This window comes from Macaca fascicularis, chromosome 10 (assembly GCF_037993035.2).
Source record: "Macaca fascicularis isolate 582-1 chromosome 10, T2T-MFA8v1.1".
Taxonomy (NCBI): domain Eukaryota; kingdom Metazoa; phylum Chordata; class Mammalia; order Primates; family Cercopithecidae; genus Macaca; species Macaca fascicularis.
Window position 1 is genome coordinate 837,216 of NC_088384.1, and position 23,320 is coordinate 860,535.

Sequence of the window (23,320 nt, forward strand, 5' to 3'; positions counted from 1 at the left end):
GGAAGGCCTAATCCTCACAGGTCCATCAACATATGAGATCCTTCAGCTGGGGCCAGGAAGCGGCAGGACTCAGAGGGAAACTGAAAACCCCAGTTACCAGCAGGGAGAGACAGGGTCCTTCCAACCCAAATCCACCCTGCCAGCTCCAGCCCCGTTCCTCCCAACCCCATGCAGCCCCACAGCCCAGCCGTACCTACAGACTTGGTCCGTGGAATCCCCTTCCGCAAGGAGCCCGGCAGCTTCTCTGGGCCTGGGAGGCCCTGGCGTTCAAACAATGACTGTGGGGGTCAGGGAGGGGAATATGGAGGTTCCAGGGCACTGGGGGGCCCCAGTCCTCCTCCTAAGCCGGAAGTGAGATACCCCACTGCTGTCACTCCAATGGCACCAGTGCCTGTGGGTGCCTGGACCCAGGAATCATGGCTAGGCTCTGCCCTCAGGGAGCAGGGGATGTAGCCCATTGGAGCCTGGGCTGTGTGGGCAGTGCAGATGGTGGTACAGTGTAGACGGTGTTGGGCAGGGTGGGTGCAGACCCTGGCTGACCCTGGGTGAGGTGGGGGAGGAGCCCAGAAGCCGCCGGGTCGGCAAGTGGGCAGGGAACAGAGGCATGCTTCGCCGTGTTCTCAGCAGAGCTGGGGTACCTTGGTGGTCTCAGGCGTGAGACAGGGACTGCCTGAAGGCAGAAGCACCAAAAGCCACAAAAGCGAAACCAGCAGGTGCTGAGCTGTGGCCATTTAGGGGGCAGAGACAGCCCCAAGAGTCTCTGAGAGAGGCTATAGGGTACACACACCCCTCTGGAGGGGGTGGCCCAGGACAGACTGACCCCCATGCCTGCCCATCCCAGTGCTCCCAGCCGCCCGTGGCCCTTACACTGATCTCGGCAGGTGTGATCCTCCGACTGGTGGGCCTCTGTTTGACGGTGGCAGCTCTGGAGTCTGCGTCTGCGATGTCTGGCCTCAGCGTTGGCTCTGCGGCGGCTGCCAGCATCTCGTCCAGCTTCTCTGCACAGCAAGGAGGCTCCATCTCAGGTCCTGGGCCACCTCCTGCCCCACTGCCACGTCCTCCCCAGCCTGGCCACCCGTGATGCTGACAGAGGCCACTACTCCCCTCCCTCCTTAAGCTCCCACCCCAGGCCCCCAAGACAAGGCCCTCACCCCAGAACTGAGACCCCACCCCAGGCAGCCTCTCTATCCTCAAGGAGACTCCAGGTGACCCCGTGGACCCCACTTAAGGAAAGGCCACTCTGCCCATGAGGGAGAAGACCAGGGCAGGTGACAGACAACTCAGATACCACAGTCTCCCTGGATTTCCCTCCATTTCCCTTTGTCCTGTCACCGTTCTCAGCACGTACAGGCCACTCTTGGCTCTCTGCACCGCACTGGAAGGGAAGCTGTTTACAGTGGGTCACAGCCCTAGGACAGACCCTGATGTTCAAGCAGGTTTCCACAAATGATCACAGTGACTTGGAAACTGTGTTAAACTAATACATATATCTAAGGACCATCAGAGCTCTGGTTGGATGGCTCCCCCAGGACATCAGTAGCTCTCGCCCCCTGTGGGTCCACTGAGGACCAGTGCATGGGGTATGCAGCAAGGGCTGGGGCAGCACCCATGTCCACCTGGCTGCTGCACCAGCCGTCATTCAGCAGCCCCACTGCACCCCACCCATCACTCAGGCTCCACCCAACCCCAGGCCCTTCTCCACTCTTTGGGGCTGTGCCAACCCTACAGGGACCCTGTCTGGCCACTCTTGTCTTGGCCCCTTGTTGGAGAATTTCAATGGTCAGCCTGGACACCTGCTACTCCTTCCAACTCCAATCTGCAGCTGTTCACAGTGCCTGCTGGTTCTACCTCTGCAATCTGCTTAGCATTGCTGGAAAAAGGAAATAATTCCCCAAGACTGTCCTGTACCCAACCCAGACCAGACCCACCCTGTACACTGACTGTGTCCTGAGTTAAGCTCTTTGTGACCTCTGTGTCTTCGTCTGATAAAACAGGCATAAAAACAGCGCTAGCTTCATGTGTCTCTAGAGAGAATTAGCACAGAAGAAAGGCTTACAACTGTGCTGGCACTGGGCACAATTCCGCACAATTCATGTCTGGGTGCCTCATCTCCCCAGACAGCTTGTGGGTCTGCAGAAGGGAGCAAATACTGTTCTCTGTGTTCCATCAGTGCCCAGCCTGTGCCCTGAACAATGCAAGAGTTTACAGGCAAAACAGGCTCCAACTGCAGATATCTGGGCCTGTGCACGGCTCCCGGTGCCACCAGGTGACGGAGGCCCAGGTACAGACCAGGGGATGCTGGTTAGAGGGGACTTCTCATTTACTTTTGTCATGAAGTGAATGATTTATTTTTGGGAGCTGAAGTCACCATCACCACCATTTGTTAAGTTCTTGGTGATTTCTGGAGTATGCAGGACTTCATGCAAACCACTCCTCTCATGCCACAGCTACACGAGGATTTTATCATCACCTTTATCCAACCCAGGAGCAAACTGAAGCTCAGAGAGAGAAACTGCCCCAGATCACTGACTAGGAAGTAAGAGATGAGACTTAAGCACCATACTCCCCAGAAACTGCAGAAGTAAAGACATGAATGGAGAGAAAACTGCGTGAGGCACACACGGCTCAGCATCACGGGTGACACGTTGCCACCTGAGCCACGGGCTAGGAGAGGCTGTCTCTCTAGGTCCGAAAGACCCATCCCAGAGACCTGCAGCGGGATGCACGTAACGTTTAGTGAGGCAGCTGCTTCTGGTCATCGGGCGATAGTGCTGGCACCAGGTGAGAAGTGTTTTCAAAAGGGAAAAAATTAATCAAGAATTCTGCAAATTACAAACTGATGAGGTTGACATAACTCTCCCCCCAATATTGGAGAATATATTCTTAAATAAATTATCTTAAATAATTAAGGGAAATGAAGCCCATCAGGAACCAAGTGGACCCGCTCACTCCCAGGGCCCTCTGGGCGCATGGCAGGGCACAGCTGGGTTTGCAGCTGTTTGATCAGTAGGGCCCCAGCCTGCAGGATGATCAATCAGCCATCACTTCTTCCACGACTGGAGCAGCACCTGGGCTGCAACACGGCACCCTGGGAGTCCCACTAACGAGCTGGAGGGCAGAGCCAGAAGATTCCAGAAATAGCTTGTGTGTCTGCCCCAAAGGTGTGCAGAGAAGGTCACTGGAGGAGACCTTGTCACCTGTTTTTAATACCTGAGAAGACACTGGGGAAGCCCTTCACCCGGGCTGGGGCAGGAGGCAGCAAGGGGGCCTCAAGAGGGCTGGACCAAGGGCCTGGCAGATGTGTCCTCACCCAGGGAAAGCCCAGTGGGTCCAGAGAGAGGGAGGGACGGCATCAGGTACAAACATATGGAGCAAATATACAGGCCGGGGTGGAGAAAGCCACCTCAAGCCTCTGTCTGGGCCCTGACTCCCATCCACCCGAGAGGCAGACGAGGCTGCCAGAAGCTGGGTCCCAGGACCTCACCGGACAGTGGACCTCAGTACCCAGGCCCAGGTGACTGTTCCCACCTGAATGCTCTCCTCCCTGCAGCCAGGCTGAACATACAGGACATACAGGGAGCAGCCCCAAAGGGTAGAGGGAGGCCTGAACGGGGGTTCGGGAGGGCAGTCAACAGCCTGGGGGGCTGTTGGCCAGGGGAGTTCCAAGCTCCTTCCCCAGTGCTGTGGAACTCAGACCCCTGCTCTGAAGGGGCCATCAGCTCTGGGGTTGGCCCTACAACCAACCAGCACGGGAACACGTCCCACAACCCAGGCACAGGCCCCGAGAGGACCAGCAGAAAGAAGCAATGTAGACTGGGGCCGCACACACCAACACGGCCCAGTCTCCCTGCTCCCAAGAGCTCCCCCTCTGGGACCCTCGGAGCCCTTTCCTTCCTGCTCTCTGGGCCATGGCGCATGCAGTGGCCTCCATGGAGCTCTCCCAGCTCCTCCCCACGGGCTGCCTCCATCAGGCCATCTGCACAGCTCACAGGCCCCAGGCTCACCTGAGCCCCCAAGGCCATCACAGTCCCAGAGGGTCACACCCCTGGGAACTCCCCATCCATCCTTGCAGGTCCTTCTCTCAGGCCCCTACCAAATCCCCAGGGAGAAGGCCAACAGGAGGCTGCAGCCCAGGCTTCTGGGCCACCATGACTTGCGCTGGAACCTCCTCACACACCAGCACTCCCCCAGACAGGGGTCAGGCAAAGCCAAGGCCCTGGGGACACAGGCAGATGACTCACCCCCTTTTCTTCTCCGAATGGAGGCTTGGAATCAAGAAACAGAGTAAAGGGAGTAAGAGGCAGGCTCGGCACCCAGGCCCCATTATCCACGCTCATTTCCCCACCCCATCCCTCTCACCGCCACCTCCCCCAACAACCATGACCTCCCAGATCTGCCCCCAGCCTACACCTCTTTATCAGACCATGAAGAGCAAATCTGCCCAAATGCAGAATCAGTTGGTACATGCCTTGAAATCCAAGGAGGAAACAACCACAAGCAGGGGCTTGTGTGTATGCCACATGCATGCAGGTGCACACAGCGCGTGTCTGCTCACCCACACACAGATGTGTACCACACGCATGCAAATGCACACAGGTTATGTCTGCTCACCCACGCACAGATGTGTGCCACACGTGTGCAGGTGCACACAGCACATGTCCACACACCCACGCACAGACATGTACCACATGCATGCAGGTGTACACAGCGCGTGTCTGCTCACCCACACAAAGACGTGTGCCACACACATGCAGGTGCACACAGGGTGTATCCGCTCACTCACGCACAGATGTGTACCACACACATGCAGGTGCACACAGCACGTCCACTCACCCACGCACAGACATGTGTACCACACGCATGCAGGTGCACACAGGGCGTATCCGCTCACTCACGCAGATGTGTACCACACGCATGCAGGTGCACACAGCACATGTCCGCACACCCACGCACAGACGTGTGCCACATGCATGCAGGTGCACACAGGGTGTATCCGCTCACCCACGCACAGACATGTGTACCACACGCATGCAGGTGCACACATGTCCACACACACACAGACATATGTCACATGCATGCAGATGTACACAGCGCGTGTCCGTTCACCCACGCACATGCATGCAGGTGCACACAGCACGTGTCCACTCACCCCTGCACAGACATGTGTGCCACACGCATGCAGGTGCACACAGCGCATGTCCACTCACCCATGCATACATATGTGCCACACGCATGCAGGTGCACACAGCGCGTGTCCGCACACCCACGCACAGACATGTGTGCCACATGCATGCAGGTGTACATAGCACATGTCCGCTTACCCACGCACAGACATGTGTGCCACACTCACGCAGGTGCACACAGCACGTGTCCACTCACCCATGCACAGACGTGTGCCACACGCATGCAGGTGCACGTGTCCACTCACCCACGCACAGACGTGTGCCACATGCATGCAGGTGCACACAGCACATGTCCGCACACCCACGCACAGACGTGTGCCACATGCATGCAGGTGCACACAGGGCGTATCTGCTCACCCGTGCACAGACGTGTGCCACACACGTGCAGGTGCACACATGTCCGCACACCCACGCACAGACATGTGTGCCACACGCATGCAGGTGCACACAGGGCATATCTGCTCACCCATGCACAGACGTGTGCCACACGCGTGCAGGTGCACACAGCACATGTCCGCACACCCACGCACAGACGTGTGCTACACGCATGCAGGTGCACACAGCGCGTGTCCGCACACCCACGCAGACATGTGTGCCACACGCATGCAGGTGCACACAGTATATGTCCACTCACCCACGCACAGATGTGTGCCACATGCATGCAGGTGCACATAGCATGTGTCCGCTCACCCACGCACAGACATGTGTGCCACACACATGCAGGTGCACACAGGGCATATCCGCTCACCCACACACAGGCATGCAGGTGCACACAGCATGTGTCCACTCATCCACGCACAGACATGTGTGCCACACCCATGCAAGTGCACACAGCGTATGTCCACTCACCCACGCACAGACACGCAAACACAGGGAGATATGCACAACTCCATCATGCTTGGCTCAGTCAAAGGTTTGTTCAGAAAAAAGGCAAAACCCCATAGAAAACAAGTTCAGGTGTCGCAGAAAACCAAGGTGGTCACCTGTGTGTTCTGTTCAAAGTCGGTCTTAAAACAAAAGGCAGGGCAAATGTGTTTGGCAAAGAAACCTTTTCCAGGACAAGGCCACTCACACAGATGCTGGGTGTGGCACCTACCCTGATGTTCTCATCACAAAAGAAAAAAAGGGGCCCAGAAATTACAGGGAGTCCAGATTTCTCCTGGGAACATGAACACACAGGAAGGGCTTGGACCTGCCAGGGCCTTCCCTGGCCTGGGTCTCCACTGACCTGTGGCCCCAGCACATTCCTGGTACAAGCTGTGTGGACATGCATGTGGTGGCTGTGAGGAGTCCCCAGTGCTGAAGGGGAGGAGGGGTGCTCTGCCCTCTTCTCTCTCTCACCACCTGTCTCAGGAGGGTCCCCACCCAGCCCCTTCCTCTCACTCCCATCTCTGCAACCCTTCATTTTCCAGGCACCAGCCTTTGCTCACCCCATTACCCCAGAGAACACCCCCTCCCTCCCCTTCCCCCAACAGGGCCATGCCTCTCCCACAACCTCTGAGCAGCAAACAGCCACCTGGACAGGAGCCTCCGCCTTGCACCTGCTTTCTCTGACACCTTCTCGATAGACTGAATCCTAAAGGGCTCTAATAGCGCTTGACAGTGTGAGGCAGTTCTGATGTGTTCTTGCCAGCAATGACCAACAGGCCTCATTTCTATCTTCTGAAAGCAAAACCACTGGGTTGTGGGATGGTCCCTTTGGTACCTGGGGAAACCCTGAGGCTGGCACGGCTTCCTCAAATCAGGCGTTTCCAGAGGGGACTTCTAGAAGCCCTGCTGGCTTCCCAGGACAGCATCTTCTGGGGACAGGTGGCTTCCGGAGCTCCAGAAGTGTGGGTAGAGGCTCCGTGCTAAGCTGTCCCTTCATCCTCCCCCAGATTGCTCGGGAAAAAGCCTGGAAAATTATGGTGGCCTGAAGCTGTGAGCAACTCCTCTGGAAGACCAGGGTCTGTCGAGTGACTCCAGCAACCTGTCCTGAGGCTTGTTGCAGAAGAGGGAACACCCAGCCCAGAGGAGAGGGCAAAGCGCAGTTCTCTCATTTTCACAGGGCAGAGTCCCTGGGTCCCAGGATTACGGATCTCAGGCTGCCCAAAAGCCTCATGCTGCCGAATAGAAGAGTTCCTTCTGGACATGCAGTTGATCGCGGCTACGTGACAGCCTCTGGCAGGAGAATCCTGGGACCCAGCTGCCTACCAGTGCTTATTGATCAGTTTGGATCTTCAATTGACAGGTCAGCTCCCGTGACTGACCTTGGACCCTTATGACCCTAGGGCCAGAAGTCTGCCAGCCTCTCTGCCTCACTCCTGAATGAGGAGGATTAGCAGGGTATAAAATTCTAGGTGGAAAATAATTTTGCCTCCACACTTTGAAGCTCTTCTTCCATCATCTACTGTCATCTGCTATTGCTGATGAGAAGTCTGTTGTCAGTTGAACCACTGCTCCCGTCTACGACATCCAGCGGCCAGTCTCTCTCTCTCTCATCATTTTTTGTTTTTTGTTTTGAGACAGGGTCTCGCTGTCACCCAGGCTGGAGTGCACTGGCACGATCTTGGCTCACTACAACTTCTACCTCCCAGACTTAAGCAATCCGCCCACCTCAGCCTCCTGAGTAGCTGGGTCCACAGGAACACACCACCATGCCAGGATAATTTTTGTATTTTTTGTAGAGATAGGGTTTCGCCATGTTGCCCAGGCTGGTCTCAAACTCCTGGACTCAAGTGATCCACTTGTCTTGGCCTCCTAAAGTGCTGGGAGTACAGGCATGAGCCACCACACCCAGCCTCTCTCACTGTTTTAAAGATTTCTGCTTGTTCACTGCGTTCTACAGTTTTACTATGAAAGACATGGATACAGATTTGTTTTTATTTCCTTGCTGAGACTTATATTTCTTTAAACTGAAGACTCATGTCTTTGTTCAACTTTGGGAAATTCTTAAGCCATCTCATCTCCAAATATTGCCTTCAGGCCTTGCATTAGGTAGATGCTGGGATTGTCCCAATAGTCCCACTGAATTATCTATGTGATAAGTGTCTCCTAACTGCTCTTTGATATTTTGTATCTCCTTATATTTCCGTGCTATATTCTGGGTAACCTCAGATTTATCATCTAACCTGCTGTTTCTTTCTTCACCTGGGTCTAGTGTACTGTTTATCCCAGCCATGGCTTTCTTTTTTATCTGTGACTATACTTTTTGTTTCAGTAACAGTTCTTTAAGGATCCTTCTGGCCAGGCACAGTGGCTCACGCCTGTAATCCCAGCACTTTGGGAGGCTGAGGTGGGTGAATCACAAGGTCAGGAGTTCAAGACCAGCCTGGTCAATATGGTGAAACCCCATCTCTACTAAAAATACAAAAAATTAGCTGGGTGTGGTGGTGGCTGCTTCTAATCCCAGCTACTCGGGAGGCTGAGGCAAGAGAATCACTTGAACCCAGGAGGCAGAGGTTGCAGTAAGCCGAGATCGCACCACTGCATTCCAACCTGCGCAACAGAACGAGACTCAGTTTCAAAAAAAAAAATCACTCTATTCTAAAATGTGCTTATTCTTTTTTTGCTTATTTGTTCTGTCCTGTTCTCTCATTAGTTCAGTTAGTTCTTTTAATCTTTGTGACAATTTACTTCATTTTAATGTTTTTCATATTCTTCTCTGATTTCTAGTTCTTTCAATGCTAATTCCAGTTGTTGAGCTTGGCCTTTTAACCTTCCCGCTTCTCACAGGTCCAGCCACGTCTCCCAGCCTTGTGAGGGCCTCAGGATCCCAACTCCTTGCCCTTGGGTACTAGATAATGAGCTACAGAAACCCCTGGCTTTGGTTTCTCTCCTTTTCATTTTGAATTATCTATATGAGGTTTTTTGTTTTTTTCTTTTGGTTTTATTTTATTTGCAATAGCTATGGTGAAAATTCTGACCATGTCAGTCCAATGCATGTTGGTAGCTGTTCTCCACACTGAACTAAATTGCAGTTAAGACCATCTGCTCAGCCTGTGGCCAGGATAGGGTCAGGGCTCAGCTCATGAGTAAGGTCAGGGATTATTCTGGGGGCCAGCAAAAGGGATCCTTCTATGGCTGGGGTGGAACCAACACTGAAGCCAGGGATGGGGCTCAGCCTAGAACCAGAATGAGGTCCCTTCCTGTGGCCCGGACTCCAGGGTTCGATTTAGGACCAGAGTTGGGGTTCCTTCTATGACCAGAGGCAGAGTAAAGTCTGGGGACAGAACTGGGCTTAGACCACAGGAAGAAAAGAGCCTCACGCCTGTAATCCCAGCACTCTGGGAGGCCAAGGCGGGCGGATCACCTGAGGTCAGGAGTTTGAGACCAGCCTGGCCAACATGGTGAAACCCTGTTTCTACCAAAAATACAAAAAAAAAAAAAAAAAAAAAAATTAGCCGGGCGTGGTGGCAGGCACCTGTAATCCCAGCTACTCGGGAGGCTGAGGCAGGAGAATCACTTGAACCCAAGAGGTGGAGGTTGCAGTGAGCTAAGAATGTGCCATTGCACTCCAGCCTGGGCAACAAGAGTGAAACTCTGTCTCAAACAAAAAAAAAAAAAAAGAAAGAAAGAGCCTGTCAACTGTCACATGTACTCGGACATGCCCATGACAAGGCTGTTGACGGCCACACGTATAGCACATACCACAATGAGGACAACGGTCACACGTGCTGGGACATGCCCGTGAAGAGGCTACTGACGGTCACATGTCAGGATATGATCAAATGTATCTGGACATGCCCATGACAAGGTTGTTAATGGACACATATGTAAGACCTGCCCATGAAGAAGCTGCTGATGGTCAACCACGGCTTGTGCCCAAAACATGCCCCATCGAAGCCCAGCACACTCCTGCTCCCCTCCTGCCACACTCGAGGTCCTGCCCCATCGTCCAACAGTGTGCCTGTGGCCTGTGGGGTCAGCAGGACCACCTGGCCAATGAGGGCACGGGCACCAAGAGGGTAAAATAAACACAAAGCTGACACAGCCAGTGCCTGGCAGAGCCAGAGTGGACCCCGGTCACCTGACTACTGCTCTTTCTTCACTTGGATGAAATGCAGGAGTAAAGTCAAAGTGGAGATGTGGAAAACCAGAGGCAGCACACACACACACACATGCACACACATGCAAACGTACTGGTGGGCCAGGCCCTGCTCCCCGTCATCTGTCCTGGACACCCCACCGTCCATCCCCAGCCCCTCACATCTCACCCCTTCCACATGCCATCCCACTCCTCACTCTACAAGCGCCAAATGTCCCCATCAGGCCAGCACCCACCCATTCACCTCTGACCTGCTCCTACATCCACCTGTCCTTCCTCCCCTCTGGCTTGACCCCCTGGCCTCCCATACTACCTGTGCCTCCTGGCCCTGTCTGCCCATCATGGACTGTCCACCTGCATCCACCTCCACGGCCACCCCCGCCACTCACCGAGTTCCTCAAGCTCAGCTGTCATGGACTTGGAGCGCAGGGTCAGTGTGGTGCTGGGGGCCCTCTTGGGGGGCGGTGGGGCTGCAAAGAAGAGGGAGGCCTTGGACCTCCTGTCCAGCAGCAGGCGGCGCGGCGTGGCCAGGTGCAGGTGCCACTTGCGCTCCACTGCCTGGATCTCCTCGTACTCCCGCGAGGATGAGTCGCACTGTGCCAGGATCTTGTTCAGGCTACGGCTGGACGCAAACTTCTTCATGGCGCAAGGAGCTCAGGGAGTGGGGGGGGCCCGGGCGATCAGGGCCTCAGGGGCCCTGGGAACCCCCAGAGCCAGGGCCTCAGGAGACAATCAAGGGTGCTGGTGGGGGGCACGGTGCCAGCTGGCTCTGGCCTGGGCACCCACCCTGCAGGCTCCGAGGGCTACGCGAGGGGGCACCAGAGCCATGAGGTGGGGGCTGGGAGGGTCTCCTTGCGGGCGGGGCTCCTGCTGCTCCAGGGCTCCCCCCAGGCCCGGGTGGCCGCTGCCCCTTGTGGGGCCAGGGTGTGGTCAGCCAAGCCGCAGGCCTGGGCTGGGCCTGGCCGGCAAAGCCTCCTGGGCCCAGGCTGTGCCGCGTCGTCGCGGGGAGAAGACGCTTTTCCTCTTCCCTCAGGTGCCGCCTCCCCCTTCCCTCCGACAATAAGCAGCGCGGCAGCGTCAACCTCACAGTTGCTATGGCAACCCCGGCCTCCAGGCAGCTGCTGGCGGTGTAGGGAAGGAGGGCTCTGCCACGCCAGGGGCTGGGGGAACGCCGGGAAGGAGGGGGCAGGGATCTGAGGAGGCGCAGCCTGAGGTCAGGGGTCAGGGGTCAAAGGCCTCAGGCCAAGGGACAGGACTGGCAGTCTAACACCAGGGATCGGGAGGGGCCCCAGCCCACGCATGTGGGTGGTTCATCAAGGTTCAGGAATCTGATGTCAGCAGTTGGGGGTCAGGGATGGGAAGAGGAATGTGGGCCTAAAGTCAAAGGTCTAAGGTCAGGGGAAAGTTTGGGCACAGAGGCCTAAAGCGTGACCCCTCACCTCTGCGCCGAGCCCCGTCTTCTTCTGGCTTCCTTGTCACAGACACAACCTTCATGACGAGGCGGTTGCCACCCTGGCGAATCAGAGCCACCACCTGCTTGTGTCCGACCTTCACCACGTTCACCCCGTTCACCTGGGACAAACAGGCAGCTGGGTGGGGAGGCCCCCGGGCACGTCCGCCACAGGGTTCAGGGGTCAGCATCCCACTGGGCAGTGCCAGCCGGGACGGCCTCACCTCGATGAGGAAGTCTCCCGTACGAAGCCCGGCCCTCCAGGCCACGCCCTCCACGTCCACCGACTCAAGGTACTGCAGTGCCGGGAAGGCTGGCGTGGGCGTGAACTCCTCGATGGGGGTCTCTGCTGCGGGGGGCAATTAGGAAGGCGCTTCACCAGTGAGGTTCAGGTGGGGGCGGCTGCCACACAGCAACCTCCGAGTGGCTCAGCACAGGGAAGAGATGACTGCAGGGGGCAGTGACCCGGGGCAGGGGGAGGGCCACGGGGAGCCACAGCACAGGGACTAGCCGGTCCAGGGAACCTAGACATGACCCTCTGCGAAACCCCCTTCGCCGACGCCAGAAAGGCCCCCACTCAGTTGGACTCTAGAGCAAAGACAGTGGAAAACGACGAAGGGAAGGAATTGCCGCCTGGGCCGGGACATTGCAAACCATGACGGTCCGACCGCAGCAGAGGAGCAAGGAAAGCCGGGGCCAAAAGTAGGGAGGCGCAGGGGCAAGGCAGGGAGGGAGTGTGGGGTAGAGCAGAGTGGGGGGCAGAAGCAAGAAGCTGAAGGCACCCCGAGCAGTGTACAGCCCCCGCCTGCCTGACGCCCCGGCACCCACTCCCCATTACCTTTGGCTCCCCGGAGCACAAAACCAAAGCCCTCATGGTCCCGTTTCTGCAGGACAGCCACTTTGTCATCAATGACATAATCGCTGAAGAAGGAAAGCAGGAGGAGTGAGGTAAGTCCTGCCTGGAGGCTGGCCGGCCGGCCACAGTCCACCTCGCAGTCACCCCGGGACTGACGGGCCACGGAGCAGAAGAGAGGTTGGCCGGGCCCCTTCCCTCACCCTCCTCTAAGCTCTTCACACCTGGCCTCCTGGACCAGCTCCTGGCCTCCCTCTCTACTGCAGGTCCTGCCCCACGTCCCATACGCATGCTCCCGCCAGCCAGTGTCCCTGCGCGTACCTGTGTGACGTGAGGCTGTCGTAGGAGCCCACTGTGTAGTGGCGAAAAAGCCGCTTCGTCCGGTCCTCTCGCGTCTCTGAAGGGAGTATCAAGAGCTGATGGACAGTTGTGGCCTCCAGCTGGCCTGCCTAAACTGCCCTCACCCATGCTGGTCACCAGTCTCTGCCCACACACACCCGCTTGGCCTGGTTGTGTCCAGATGGAAGTAGGGGGCCCCTGGAGTCCTGGGTCCAGAGGTGAGAAGGCTGAGGGGACGATATAGGGAATTCTGACCTCTGTGGGTCAGGGTTCAAGAGGGGGCAGCAGCTCATCTCTTTCCTAAGCGGCTGCTGAACCCAGGAGTCCAGACAAGGCCAGAGCCATCCACAGAGCATCGGTGAGCCCCAAGGCTGCGAGCAGAGGGCGGTGTGCACATACGTGTGTGTGCCCCGTGGTCATGTGTGGATGCTGTGCTCATGCACGTGTCTCCGTATGAGCTCACTGTGTGCAAGTGCTGTGCTCATGTGTCTGTGTGACCTGCCATCACAGGCACGTGTGTGAGGTGTGTTCATGAATGTGTGTACATCTGTATCTGCATGACCCACACTCATGTACAAACGCCGTGCTATATGCCTACATGCGCTGGCATGGAAGCAACATCCTTCCAGCATTCTGTCTTCACCAACTTCTTCACAACAGCTCCTTGATGCTCAACCTCATGGGGTCCCTTGCTTCAGACTGTCTCTGAGTGGGGCAGGGGATCCAGGTGTGGGGGCTGGGTCCCCTGCCCTGACCTCAATGCATCCCACAGAGCTTGGTCCCCAGCTGTCCTCTTGATCTCAAAGTCCCACATGGCCAAGCTAGCCAGCTGTCTGACCACCACTCCACCCTCACTGACCAGAAGGTTCCAGCCACACCTCCAGCCATGACCTCTCTGCTCCCACGAGCTCCTCCAGCTGCCTGTAAGCCCCACCCGCCAGGCTTCCCAGCCCCGCAGCTCCACTCTCCAGGACCACAAAGGCCCTGCGGGCAGCAGCACCACTGCCTCGCTTTCATCCCTCAGCACCTTCCTCGTTTCCTCTCTTGGTAGCGTGTCTCAAGATCCATGTTTTCCTTCAGCAAGTATATATCGAGCTCCTGGCCGGGCGCGGTGGCTCAAGCCTGTAATCCCAGCACTTTGGGAGACCGAGACGGGCGGATCACGAGGTCAGGAGATCGAGACCATCCTGGCTAACACGGTGAAACCCCGTCTCTACTAAAAATACAAAAAACTAGCCGGGCGAGGTGGCGGGCGCCTGTAGTCCCAGCTACTCGGGAGGCTGAGGCAGGAGAACGGCGTGAACCCGGGAGGCGGGGCTTGCAGTGAGCTGAGATCCGGCCACTGCACTCCAGCCTGGGCGACAGAGCGAGACTCCGTCTCAAAAAAAAAGAAAAAAAGTATATATTGAGCTCCTACTGTGTACCAGCTCTGCAAATACAGCAGAGAAGAGAACAAAGTCTCTGCACTCGTGGGGTTTATAATCTGTTCAGGGAGACAGGATAAACAGAGGATAAAGACATAGCATGCGAATGCTGGCAAGTGCTCAGGAGACCAGTGAGCAGATCAGGGAGGGCAGAGAAAGGCACGCAAAGGCCTCACCCCCACGGGAGGGCTGAGTAGAGGCCGAGGACGGGGAGCAGCCTGTGGATATGTGGGCAAAGGGCTTCCCAGGAGCGGGGGTGGTCGGGGGAGCCCACGGCAGGCATCAGCCTGCAGCATTTGAGGAAGTTCAGAGCCTGTGCAGCTGGAGCACACGGAGCTAGAGAGAGTGGCAGGAAATGAGATCAGAAAGAGAACCTGCAGCTTTCGATGACCTGTTTCCCCCACTAATTGTGAGCTCCTTGAGGGTAAGGACCACATGTTCTTTATCTCTGTGATCCTAGCGCCCAGCACAGCACCTGGTGTGTCACAGGCATTCTGCACGCTGACTAGGAGAGTAATGGGTGGACAGGTGCACATGAGATAGATGGACAGAAGGGTGGATCGAAAGGCACTGGACCAGTGGATGGAGGGTGGGAAGGAGAGGGCAATGGGTGGATAGGTCAAAGAGCAGACAGATACATGGGTAGATGGATGGATGGACTGGGTGGGTAGACAGGTAGGTGGAGAGGTGGATGGATGAATGGATGGATGGAGGAAGGGAGGTGTGGTGGATTGGGTTGGCTAGTGAGTCAACGGATAAGAAGACGATGGTGGGATGGGTGGGTGAGTCAAAGGACAGACGGCTGTAAACATAGGTGGAGCAGTGGCCGGATGGAAAGAGGAAAGGGCACCTATTCCTATCAGAAGACACAGATATCAAAATAGTATTGGGCTGGATTCCAGGTCCCAGCTACTAACTTGTGTGACTCTCAGTAAGTCAACAGTCCCCTCTAAGCCTGCCCATATAGAATACAAAAATTCCAACTTGGAGGAGCCCCTTGGTTCTAACGACTTATTATCTTATCCTGGCATTCCCCAACCACACCTGCACCCCTCATCCTGCCGAACCTAAGGCCAGCTCAGGCCAAGCCTCATCACCGCTCAGATGGGGCATCAGACCCCTCCTTTCCTCCATCACACCCTTCTCTATGTCAACAGAACCACATAGTGTCATGGTGCTGCCTGCTGAAGAACCCCCCAAACTTGCACTTGACCAGCCTCCTGTTTTCGGATGTTGTCAACCAAACAAATTGTATGTATTACATAACACAAATTCATTTTTCCAGCTTTGTTAATAAGACACATAAAAGCCAGCTGCAGAGAAAATGCCCAACACAGCCATCCTCCACTACCCACCCAAGTGCTGACCTTACTGCCAAGAAAGGGAAGGAGGGAGGGGAGGGAAGGCACAGGGCCCTGCTCATGCTGGGCCTCCCGAACACACCTGACCTTGCCTCTCCATTCCCTCCCTCACAGCTCCACCCTCTGCCTGCCAGGAGGTGCTGTGGGAGACCGCTCTCTGCTCGGTAAGTGACCAGGACTCGTCTCCCGATCCCACAGCAGCACAGGCCCTGGGCACCAGCCCCTGCGTGCACAGGGACTGTGTCCCCTCCCTGACCTTTAAGTCCTTTTCTGTCCCCGCTCCAGTCCCAGAAATGGATTTTTTTGGGGGGTGGGGGGAGTGAATCTGGGCCTGCTGGAAGCAGGTTCCCATTCCTGAGCTGCACTCTGGCCTCTGGCAGAACTCGGCCCCGGGATCCCAGAGCAGAGGCTCTGCGCAGCGTGGTCAGCGGGGCCTGCAGCCGAGGTCAGAGGGGACTGTCACTGCTCCCACTCCTTACCCTTCACAGGCAGCCTCTGCAGGTTCCTCTTCTGCCGCCCACTCATGAAATACTCCCGTCTACCCCGGGACCTCTGACACTCACTCCCTGGGTCACACACACCACAGCTGCCGCCCGGAGCCCACACCCAAACCCCACATTGGCTGCTCTGCGAGCCCACACTGGCCCACTCCTCTCCACAGCTCTGCTCTGCCCACCCCGGGCTTTGATCCTACACAACCTGCACAATCAGACGCTGCTGCTGGGTTCCCTCCGCCATGATGCCACGCTGTCCCTTGACTCCATGGCCACGTGACCACCCTCGTGGTCCCCACGCCAGCCTTGCCCTTCACTCATGCAGCCGTTCCACTCACGTAGAACTTGCTGCCTATGTTGCAAACAAGACTTTGCTCCTCAGGGCTATATGACCCCCGAGAAATGGAATAATAACAAGTGGCCCCACCTCTCGGGACTGCTGGGATGAGTCAACGACTTCTACATGTAGAAGTGCTAAAGCTGTGCCAGGCACTCAGAGCAGACCTTGCTGACACATACAGCTGTAGAACACACACAGGCCCTGCACACACGGCTGTCCCCTCAGCCCCATCCACTGACCACCTAGAGGACTCAGCTCAGACAGTGTCTCTGCTTTGAGGCCCTCTCTGACTCCTTCAGGTCAACCCAGGGAGCTCCCAGGCTCACACGGCCCTCGTCACAGCCACTGCTCCCACAAGGCTTCCAGCTGAGCCTCCGTGATCCCGGCTCCCAGCACAGGGCCCAGCACATGACAAACACCTAAAAAACATTTGCTGCTCTCCAATTCTGACTCCAGCCTAAACCTCCCTCCCTCTCCGTCAGCTTCAGACTTAGGTCCAAATGCCCCTCATTCCACACAGTCCTCAAACCAGAACCTTCCTCATCACCACGTGGGGGAGCTCAAGACCCGCTCCGCCACAGGTGTGGATTCCCCCCCTCCTCCTTCCCCTCCCCTCTCCCATACTGTCTGAACCAGGGCCCAAATCTCTGAAAGCATTTCCCATCTGGACCCTGTCCTATCCACCCTCCATGGGCTGAGAACAGGGGGCCAAGTCCCTTCCACACTCTAAGCCACCAGGAGAGCCGTCAGAGCAAGGCAGGACAAGGCCAAGGAAGGAGGAAAGGGCACCTGCTCAGGAAAGGGTCAGTGGCCAAGCTCCTGCCTCCCTGGGCCTCTCCTGGGCTCAGCACAGGGCAGGGTCCAGGCCATACAGGGGTGGAGTCGCTGGGAAACTCTCATCCCAAAGATGGGGACATAGTAACCCCAGGCCTGAGCCCTTCACATGCAGAGGGAGGGTGCATGCACCCTTGATCCAGACACACCACCGATGACCCCCAGTGACCGTCACTCAGGAGAGATTTGCTTGGCCCACCAGCTCCCTAGGGCAGAAGCACATGGATGGATCTGGAGGCCTCCTGGGACCCCTAAGGATTCCTCACAAGGGCACCCCCAAGACATGCACCCAGCTCCAGCCCGGGGGCCGCCAAAGGACCAGATGGTCAGCAGGGCTGGACAGCGGCCACTCACCAACCCCAGGAGCTGTAGCCTTCACCTTTACATCCTCCCTGCAGGCTGAGGACCAGCCCACCCTCACCTGCTGCCCTCAGACCATCCCTGCCCCAGGGCACTCACCAGGGCACCTCCAGGCCCAACTGGCCTCATTTCCTCTTGGCTGCTCCGGGCCTCCCTGCTCTGCCCACTTGGACAATCTGTCCACTTTGGAAAAACGCCTCTTTTCTCACACTGACCTCCTTACATGTCTGCCAGCTACGCAGGAATCATGCGTTCCACACACCTGGTGTTTCTGAAGGACTGTGCCGATGGGGTGCGAGTCACCGGGAGTCAGTGTGGGATCACACAGACAGAGGCCCCGTCATGCATGTCCTATGTGTCTCCACTGCACGTGAAGTGTCAGCTTACATACACGCATGTTCCCAAATATATGCAGAGTGTGTGCACACGTGTCTGTGTCACGTACACAAGTTTGCGTCTACTTTGAGTGTTTGTTTCAGTTTACCTCTAGTCTTTTCTCTGTGAATATCCATGTGGATTTAGCACCAAGAGAGACCGAAGGGAAACTGGAAGGGGTGGTACCCTTGGGAGCTGCCCAGGGGGCCATGGGGTCACTCACCAGGCCGTGGGTCATGCTGCCTCATCTGCACCTCCTCCACGCAGTCGGCCGGGAACCAGCCTGTGCGGCCTTTCACGGTTCCCTCCCAGAAACCGCCCTCCCCAATGCTGAGCACTGGAGGAAGAAGCCAGACAGGCCATCAGTGGGGAGCAGAGCTGGGCACCCACCCCACCTCGGGAGCAGGTTCTGCCCACTCACCCCCTGCCCTTTCCCTCCTTCCCTTCCCACTTTCTCCCGGCTTTTTCCCTGGGAAGATTTTAGGATCCACACAGAAGAGAGAAAGGAACAGATGGGCTCGGCACAGGGTGGGCACGTGGGGGACAGAGAGACACACAGATGGACACACTCGGGGAGGGGTGCAGGCAGGGGCAGGGGCCACACTCCTGCTGCTGGCCCCATCCCCAGCTGACCACGCTCCCCCAGCCCCTTCAACCGACCCCATCCTGGTTCTGTCACCCACCCAGGGGTCACTGCCAAGAGCTCGGGGTCATCGTGCTGTGGCCAGTGGGTGAGGCCACGTGATGCACCAGCTGGGCTGTTTCCACCTCAGCCGGCCCTGAGGCTAGGACCCCAGCGGTGACCCCGAGACCCCCATAATGAGAGGGGTTTGTCATGGCACGCAATTCCCCCAGAACACAGGAAGCCCCAGTGACAGAAGCCTGCATAACACAAACACCCACATGACGGTCACAGACACCCCACGACGGCAAGGGTCCCCCACATCTCAGGGGCCTCCAATGGAGAAGCTGCAGAAGTGCCACGGGAACCCCGCAATGCAAGGAAGCTCTGTAATGGGACAGGGTCCTTCAGGCAGAGACCCCGGGGGACACAGCAACGCCTATGGCGAGAGAGGAGCCTCCGTGGTGACACAGGGAGCCCGGAACGACAGAGCACCGGAGGGACCCGCACGGCAGGAACCTTTCCCAGGCAGAGCCCTTCACTGTGACACCAGGGATCCCACCAGGGCCCAGGGCCGCCACGGCGGAGGAGACCCCAGAGCCATCGCCCCGGCCCGGCCCGCACCGCGCGCGGCGCCGCCCCCTCCCCGCGCCGGGCCCGCCCCCCCGCGCGCCCCTCACCCTTCACGGCCTCGCCGCGGTGCAGCGGGATCTCGCCTTCACCCTGCGGGCTGTGCGCCTTCACGGCGATGAACTTGCGGCCGGGGACGGCGCTGTAAAGTTTCCGCTTCGGGCCCCGGGGCGGCGGTGCGGGGGGCGCGGGGGGCGCGGGGCCGGGGCCGGGCGCGGGGCCGGGGCCGCCGGGCCCGCTCGGGCTGTAAACGAACACGTAGGTGACGGACGCGATGCCGGGGGGCAGCGGGCACGCGAAGCCGGCGCCCGGGGCCTCCATGGCGCGCGGCCCGGCCCCGCCGCCGGCCTCACCGCAGCCGCCGCCGCAGCGCCCGCCGCCCGCCGCCCGCCGCCCGCCTGCCCGCCGGGGGCCCGGCCCGGGGCCGCTCCATGGGCCGCGCCGCCGCGCCCGGCCCGCTCCCGCCAGCGCAAGAGCCGCGCCCGCTCAGGGCTCCGGGGCCGCGGGGCTGCGCTCCTGGGCGCGCCAGGCTCGCTCCATGCCGCGGCCGCCCCGCGCCCCGCCTCCTCCGTGGCCGGGCTCCTCCCTCTGCGGGCGGCGGGGGCGGCCCTCGCGCCCGCCCTCCCGCCCTCCCCTCGCCGCCGACCCCCGGCAGGGGGAGTTCAGACGCGGACGCGGGACGGTGGTCAGGGCAGCCTAGTGGGAGCGGGGGATGGAACGGGGGCTTCGGGCACCAGCAAAGCCGCCTGGAGCCGGTGAACGGGAGGGAGCGGCACCCCCGCCACCCCCCCGGGTCCGGGGCCCGGATCACTGGGCGCCCAGTCCCCCTCTAGGCCTGTGTCCCCTCGTCCTGGACACCGGCCCCTGCCCACGCCCACTGCGTGATGCCCACTTTCCCCAGACCACTCCCCGACTGGGGCAGAGTCTGAGCTCTCGCTTCTCCACTGTGGCTCTGCTCAGAAGCCTGCACTGGCTCCCTAGTACCCAGGCAGGCCAGAGCCACAAGCTCTTCCAAGAGCCAGGCTCCCTGGGGCTTGGGCATTTGCTACGCTCTAGTCACACAGGGGCGCCTTTCCTTCCCCTCCTGTGGGCTGTCCATCACGCTGTTGCCAACACCTGACTACTCTAAAATCCTGACCCCTGGGCCAGCTGCTAAGTGACGGGCTCTCAGCCCAAACTCGCCCCGCCCTGCCCGGTGTGATACTGGGGCGGCTGCTGGGGGTCGGGGCACGGCTCCGGCTCAGCCGACAGAGGGCGCTGCGGAGCCGCCGCCACCTGAGACCCGCGCAGCGCAGGGCCCAGCCTCGCCTCCCGGAGAGGTGCCCACCCTCCAAGGGGCACCGAACTTCCTCAGCCCCTCCCGAGGGCTGCAGACCTCGTCCACTCACCAGGGCAGCCCCATATGGGGACCACTGCCCATCTAACTGCTGCTAAGCCCGGGCCTCAGCTGTCAACCTCCTGAGACCCACACCTCTGACGCGCCAGGCACCTAATAGCTGTTTGCGAGGAAGGAATTCTGCCGTCCCCATGGAGCAGGTGAGCTGCAGCCCCTCACACAGCAGGTCTTAGTTTTGTGTCTGCTGAAAGGATGAATGAACACACACAAAAAATGAATGCAAGGAGGAGCCTGTGGCAACACGTGCCTCCAACTTAGGAGCTGCCCTTCTGCGGGATGGAAACATCCGGAATGCAGAATGCGTTCCTTTAGCCACTGGGCCGCACAGCCCTTAGAAAACCCGCGGGTCTATAAAAAAGCTTCAGGGGAGAATTGAGATTTGGGGCAGTACAGCCAGCCTTGCAAGTCCAACAAGTCCGGGCAGAGAGACAGACACGGAGACGTAGCTGAGAACAGGCAGCAGAGCAGAGGCAGCAGCACGGGAAGGGGTGCCTTCCATAGGCCCTGCTGCACCCTGAGCCCTCTGCTGAACACTTAGGCTTAGAAAGTTGGGGATTGGGTCTACCTGGGGCCCAGTGAAGCCGATCCCTAGCTCTCTGACCCTGGACCCATCACAGGCCCCACCTGGGTACCAGGACACTTATCTGTAACGTGGTAATAATAGAGCATGAACATGTACGTCGTCAAGGTTAAGCAAGCTGGTATACACATGCCATTCAGCCCAACAGCGGGCATGGACTGACAGAACTGTAAAGGCCGGCGGCCATCCTGACAACAACATACTGTTTATGTAACTCTTTCACTCAACAATGTCTGCCAAACACCCTCCTCAGTGCCTGGCTCTGATGAAACTAGGAAACGAGAAAGACAGTGTCTGCCTTCAAAGCACAGGGAGGGCAGGTGCTTTCACCGGTAGTTGCTAGGCTCTGCCAGGTGATCCCTCACCTGCCCAGGGCATTCTGGAAGGCTTCCCAAAGACAATGACTTGGGTAGGATTATTCCCACTTACTGATGAGAAGCCCAGGCACAAAGTGGCTATCTGAGAGCCAGTGCCCACCTCGGCACCCAATGCACAGCCCATAGAGGCCAGTGGGCTCCAGTCCAGGCATCCCTGCCTCAGGGACCCAGGCCTCAGGGTGAGGGTAAAGAATAGAAGCCACAGAGTCCTGTAGGTGCACCAGGGCTGGGAGAAACCATGACTATACCCTGGGGGCAAGGTGGGGCTTACCTGTAGATTTTGAGCCCTCCAGGAATGGCAACTCCATCCCTGACCCCCCACCACAGGCCACCAGCCCTGACTCTTCCCAGCCATGTTTGACACTACAGTGTGTTTTCTAAATCAGAGGTGGGAACATACCCTCTCCACCTAACACTCCTTCAACTGCCCACTGTCCTCATGGCAAGCCCAGCTCCAACCGCAAACCAGCGTGAATGTGCCTGTCCCCACCTCCAGAGATACCTTCTTCCCTTCCCCAACCAGGAAGCCCTAGCCCATCACTACACAGGTGCTAGGCACCACCAGGCCATTCTCTGCCTCCCAGTGCTGGCTCCTCCTGGCTCAGGTCCCAGCACCCCACCCTCCCCACACCTCCAGGGCCTCCCAGCCCCCTCCTACCTGATCTTGCTCTGGCTGCCCCTGCCTGCTAAGGGGCCACTGATGTTGCTCTCCTGGTCGGCATCCCGGTCACGATCTTTCTCCTCTTGCAGCCGCTGGAGCAGCAGCTGGTGGGGGAGGCTTCTCAGCGAGGGTCCAGGAGAAGCTGCTGGCTGTGCCTCCCCCTTCAGGTTGATATCGCTGGCTGAGCGCTGCAGAGGCCGAGGGGATGCCAAGCCACTGGGGCCAGCCAGTCGCCGCCGCTTTGCATAGCTGGGGGTTTCCCTGAATGGTACTGGGGTAAGGGGGCATAGGTAAGACTCTGAAAAGCCAGCTGGGTAATTCTGCAGTTTGCCCAGGCTTTCCAGATGTTAAAACTAAATCCTATGTTCCAGGAACTGCCTTGCTTCCAGGCAAACCAAAGGAGTTGGCCACCCTACAAATGAAGCTACCATTAAAGGGCCACATCCCAGTCAAACTGCCTCTCACCCTAGCTTCAGAGGTAGAAGCCTGCTTCTCCACTCAGCCGAATGAGGCCTTGAGGATGCTCAGATATGCTCTAAGAACTGCATTTCACAAGCTTCAGGAGAGACAAAACAGGCTACATGTGACAAATCTCACCAGACTACTGCTGAACAGGACCATTTGTAGTTAACTATAACCAGGGAAACTATAAAAGACATTCTAGACCAGGGATCAGCAAACCTTTTCTGGAAAGAATTGGACAGTAACTACTTAAGGCTTTGCAAGCTATATAGTCTGTGTTGCAATGACTCAACTCTGCCACCGCAGTATGAAAACCACCACAAACAGCACATAAGCAAATAGGTGTGTTTGTGTTCCAATAGAATTTTACTTAAAAAGCAGATAGTGATTAAAAAGTATGAACAAGCTATATGCTACTTACAAAATAATCACTTTAAATCCAAAGACACAAATAGGTTCAAAGTGAAAGGATAAAAAAAGCAATGTAATGTAAATAGTAACCAAAAGAGAGCTGGGTGGTTATATTAATATCATACAAAATAAACTTTAAGAT

The 23,320-nt window shown here is 57.7% G+C and overlaps 1 protein-coding gene across 11 annotated transcripts in view; it reads right to left on the minus strand.

The window, feature by feature from the left end:
• Positions 1–23,320, minus strand: part of SHANK3 (SH3 and multiple ankyrin repeat domains 3) — a 56,796-nt gene that overhangs the window by 17,126 nt on the left and 16,350 nt on the right. For 4 of the 11 annotated variants that reach the window (XM_045363311.3, XM_045363308.3, XM_045363312.3 and 1 more), the window contains exons 10-20: positions 22,303–22,576; positions 19,342–19,535; positions 18,263–18,376; positions 12,834–12,909; positions 12,498–12,580; positions 11,884–12,008; positions 11,649–11,781; positions 10,599–10,679; positions 4,242–4,265; positions 868–998; positions 194–278 (exon numbers count right to left, since the gene is read on the minus strand). In XM_045363311.3, coding sequence (XP_045219246.2) covers positions 194–278; positions 868–998; positions 4,242–4,265; positions 10,599–10,679; positions 11,649–11,781; positions 11,884–12,008; positions 12,498–12,580; positions 12,834–12,909; positions 18,263–18,376; positions 19,342–19,535; positions 22,303–22,576 — 1,320 coding nt within the window. Of the gene's footprint in view, positions 1–193; positions 279–867; positions 999–4,241; positions 4,266–10,598; positions 11,403–11,648; positions 11,782–11,883; positions 12,009–12,497; positions 12,581–12,833; positions 12,910–13,449; positions 18,377–19,341; positions 19,536–22,302; positions 22,577–23,320 lie in introns of those variants that run through there. The other 7 variants (XM_045363309.3, XM_074003329.1, XR_012418503.1 and 4 more) reach the window with 6 other exon arrangements.